The sequence below is a fragment of the Saccoglossus kowalevskii genome, chromosome 6 (genome assembly GCF_978046115.1).
Source record: "Saccoglossus kowalevskii chromosome 6, keSacKowa6.1, whole genome shotgun sequence".
Lineage (NCBI taxonomy): Eukaryota > Metazoa > Hemichordata > Enteropneusta > Harrimaniidae > Saccoglossus > Saccoglossus kowalevskii.
The window spans coordinates 5,249,032-5,253,839 of NC_140646.1; the positions used below are offsets into that span (position 1 = coordinate 5,249,032).

General features: G+C 37.5%; 1 protein-coding gene across 1 annotated transcript; it reads right to left on the reverse strand.

The window, feature by feature from the left end:
- Window positions 1-2,362: 2,362 nt before the first annotated feature.
- Window positions 2,363-3,749, reverse strand: LOC100367303 (histamine H3 receptor-like). The gene has a single exon (XM_085500728.1). It carries the CDS (start codon window positions 3,664-3,666, stop codon window positions 2,638-2,640), a length of 1,029 nt encoding a protein of 342 aa, XP_085356854.1. The 5' UTR covers window positions 3,667-3,749; the 3' UTR covers window positions 2,363-2,637.
- Window positions 3,750-4,808: the final 1,059 nt, after the last annotated feature.

Genomic DNA, 4,808 nt, shown 5'->3' on the forward strand with positions numbered 1-4,808 from the left:
ATCTGATCGTCAAACAAGTACTTGACCATATTGAGAGATATTGCTCTGGAACAGCATTCAAAATCAGCCATTTTGAATACATGTATATATATATATAACGTGATGTATAATGAATATATACAATTTAAATATAATAAGTCAAAGCATTTAAGAGATATGGCTCTAGAAGCCCAATCATTAAAACAAAATGACTGCCAGTCAGCCATTTTGAATCCAATCTGAAAAATAATATGACGAGCATCAAGAACCCATAATGTCTAATGTATGTACCAAGTTTGAACGAAATCCACCCATAAATGCCAGACATGCTTGATATTTGATGACTTTTTAGCACAAAAATGACCAACATTTGGAATAGGATCGTCAAACCAATATATCTGTTTATCTATGACATGATGTATAATGAATATTTAAAATTTGAAAATATTATCAATCAAAACAAGTCGGAGATATGGGTCTAGAAGCCCATTCATTAAAACAAAATGGCCGCCAGACAGCCATTTTGAATCCGATCTGAAAAATAAATGATGTGCATCAGGAACCTGTAATGTCTAATATATGCACCAAGTTTGAACGAAATCCATCCATAAATGCCAGAAATTTTATGATTGTTTAGCACAAACTACGTCCGAACGTGGACTAAAAAAATCTGTACTGCCGTATTACTTGTTATTTGCTCTGTCAGTTCGTGAAAGTCTATTAAATGTAAACACACGAACAACGTGCTCTACAGAATTTGAGTCTTCAAAATACATGGAAATTAAAGCGAGTGCAAAATGATCACCGTGTTATGAGGAACCAGCTCTAACACCCAAATGTCAAGTTGTCTACAAACGGATAATACAATACAATGAAAAACGTAGTAATGACAATGTTCGTTCAAGAATACCGCAGGACCACATCCTACCAGTCGATCACGTGATCAGATAAGCCGCCACGCAGTGTAAAGAGTGATCTTTCGACCCCCAGCACACGTATTCAATACCCATATCGGCAATGCTCTACCAACTTGTATATGATATACTAAATAAATGCCACCATACTGCACAGAAAAAACAAATACCGTGGACAGCGAGAAACATCCCTCGAGAGTTTGTTCTTCTTTTTATAACAAAAATCCGACTCCAATATTAATATTCAAAACCTTAGTATGATTACAACCAATGTGTCCGTTTTGAACTTCTTTACCAACATAATAGCTTTGCCATATTGATCGTTAAAACCAACCACATAAATCAGACAAATTACCAGACTGACTATTCGACAGGCTGACTAATGACCGGTCAAATTCTGACCGTATACGGACTAATTCATGCCAGGCCAATTGATTGACCATCTACGAACCGATTCATTAGCGACCGGACTCACTGCCTAAATCATTAGCGGCACTGTGTGTGTATTGGAAGGCAGTTGGTAGGTGGTATGCTAGGGTCGGTTTAGGACCAAGTCCGACCGCTTCTACTGGGGAGTAAACGAATATATGAAATATGTCTACAATGAAGAAAAGATATACATATTTATGAATCAGTAAACGGAGTCAGAACGTTGATGGTGATTGAATTATTGTTCGAGTTATTCCACATTCCCCGTATTATCAGCATAGTTACAAACAAATGTCTTAAGTACTTCAATATAATAATACATTTACATGTACATACAGTTAGTGATTCAATGTCTCCAGACTGGCGACATATGTGTGATATATCTAGATGTTTTTTTTATATCAAGCTGTAAACCGATCGCTATAGTAACTAAACTATATTGACCACTACAGTGAATTTGTGATTGTCAGCCAAACCAACCTTATCGTGTTCTATAATGAAATTGTATCTCTCAATTTTAGACCTTGTTATTTAAGAAGTACAAATATTTGGAATTGCAATTGGAACATTGGGACGTGAATGAGAGTGGTGAGAATTATTTACTAAGCTCCTGAGAATTCACTATATGACATAGGTTTGTGTGTTGAATGATCGATGCTGGTATTTATATCTTGTTAGCCACACACGATCTCACGGTATTTGAACATTGTATGTTGCCGACATATAAAAGACTTTCACCGCGAACACGTACGAAATACATGATTATTAAACTTCCTATTGAATGACTCAAACTGTTTAACTTCTGGCTGACACGCTGCTACAAGGTCAATCAATAGTGGAAACTAAAATTGTCATGGCAATTACGCGGGAATTCGGTAACTGAACTATATTTTAAAAATTTAACTGAAGTGTATCCCGTATCTGACGCTTACATATAAATGTTTCACGTAATACAATATTTGCATCGTAGAAAACAAATAAATTTTAAATAATAGTTTAATTTACCGTTTGAACACAATAAAGCTACATGTACATTTCACTATGTGTAATTGAGTTTTTTTTTTTCAATTATGTCAGTTACAAATAATGATTTGAAAGATGTCAGGCGAACCACTCACTGCAGTCTATTGGTATAGCAGTGTAACAAATTAAATTATTTTCTTGACAACGATTTGACAACAAGGTCGTAATTAATCATTGACACAGATTAGTACATAAAATACCCGATGTCACATATAACAAAATAGGATACCTGCAATACACAGTGTAATAACATGCATAATGAGTAAAGTAAGTCCATCTCCGATTTCATTGTTTAATTTGAGTTATCCGAAGAAGCATTTTCGATGTTCCTTCCCCTGAGTTTTTGCCAAGAACAGAGAATTCTACGAAAAACGTACTGGAAACGTTTATGGCACCATTGGTAAATAAATGGGTTCAGTGTAGAGTTCAACCAAAGTAACCAAAATGATATTTCATAGAGCGTGGAATTCACACAGTCTTGACACAATGAAATAATCAAAGATAGAAACGTGTACAGTGTCCAACATAGAGAGAAAACACCTACCAATATAGCAAGGGACTTGGCAGTTTTTTTGTCGCGTGAGAGAGCCGAGTGGTGAGAAATGGTACTTGGATGCACATTGCTACCCGATTGTCGTTGTGCGGGACTAATTTTAGCGGATCGACACAAACTAAAACAATTGGTCTGTTTTTCACTGTTCAGGAATCCGCCTCTTGACCGCCATCTAATATTGAGATATATACTCAGGTTGAAATAAGAGATACTGATGAGCGGTGTCAGGAACTCCATAATTGCTGCCGTCAATTTGAAAGGAAAATTGTCGTAAAATTCAACATAACACTGATCGTCCGGTACCACGCGTTCACCGGCGATATATTCCCAGAATATTATAGCTGGTCCATAGAGAAGGAATGCTAACATCCAAACCATTACCATTCGAATAACGCCCTTCTTAGTGGTTTGGGATCCCTGGTGACCGAGACCACGAGTTACCAGCATGTAACGGTCCCAGCTAATCAGCATAATGTTCAACGTGGATGCTGTACACACCACGTAATCCACAACAAGCCACACCACACACAGTGGTCTGCCAGCCGTCCATCGTCCGGTAAGAATGTACGGTATATACACTGGAATGCAGAAACAACCGATCAACAAGTCAGCAATCGCTAAGTTTAATAAGTAAAAGTTACTAACTGTGCGTATTGGTTTGTCTGTAATAAAAGCTAAAATTACGAGCAAGTTACCAAGAGTTGTCACTAGAAGCATGGTCGACATTAAAGTACCGAGTATTACCATTTCCATTATCATAAATGCCATGTTTATATCGGCTCCGACGACGACTTTTGGAGACTTTAGAATTTGATGATGTCTACATCATGTCATCTAGAGTAACTGTTACCGTTCTGTTCCTTTACCCAATTCTGAGTTATTCCACGGCACCAGAAAAAGTTTTCGCACACATTCACGAATTACTGGGAATGATCCAACGCTGACGGGGGATTCAGCATGCACGATTTTCACCGCGTATCTGTGTCCAGCAACTTCGTCGGAAGCACCTATTCTCAATGAAGCCAAATAATGACTTTCACTATTTTGAGAAACTCATCAAAAGTGATATCCAGGCAGAGTGTTAAACTTGATGTGCACGGTAGCTGTGACGTAGCGACCTATTATCTTCGTCTCATATCTCAAACTCTACTGTCAATTGATCAGGTTTCCAACTGACCTAAAGAAGACAGTGATGTATAATCCATCTGGGCGCTGCTAAATACCAACATTACTTCCGGCTTCAGAAACTCGCGTCGCCTAGCAGCAACCTACAAACACTAAATACGGCTTCTCATCATTACTACATAGGAACCTCTTCTTCCTAAGATGTATTTTATCCAATTACTGCCATTGGTTGCCACGTCAAGTTTTTTTATGAGCAAATTGCAATTATATTTTGTTTTTGAAACCAAATCCTGGAATTAAATCGATAATACGTGTAGCAGAGCTGGGTGGCCATCATCTATCATAATTATGATAATTTAAGGCAGTATCAAACAAAATCATTTCCAGATCAACAATTTATGGATGAATTTTCAAGTGGCTTGTTCTTCAGACAACGATATAGGGGGTCAATTTAATAGGTTAGAGGTGTTAGTAAAGTGTTTTGCATATGTGGTTAGTGGCCTGGAAGTCCCTTCTAGTTTAACGTAGGATTGTATCCTTACAGTTATCCAGTATTATTGTAACAGATTACCCGTGTAGTATTGTTACGGGTATCAGAAGTGCGATGCATAACAAACAGATTACCCGTGTAGTATTGTTACGGGTATCAGAAGTGCGATGCATAACAAACAGATTACCCGTATAGTATTGTTACGGGTATCAGAAGTGCGATGCATAACAAACAGATTACCCGTATAGTATTGTTACGGGTATCAGAAGTACGATGCATAGCAAACAGATTACCC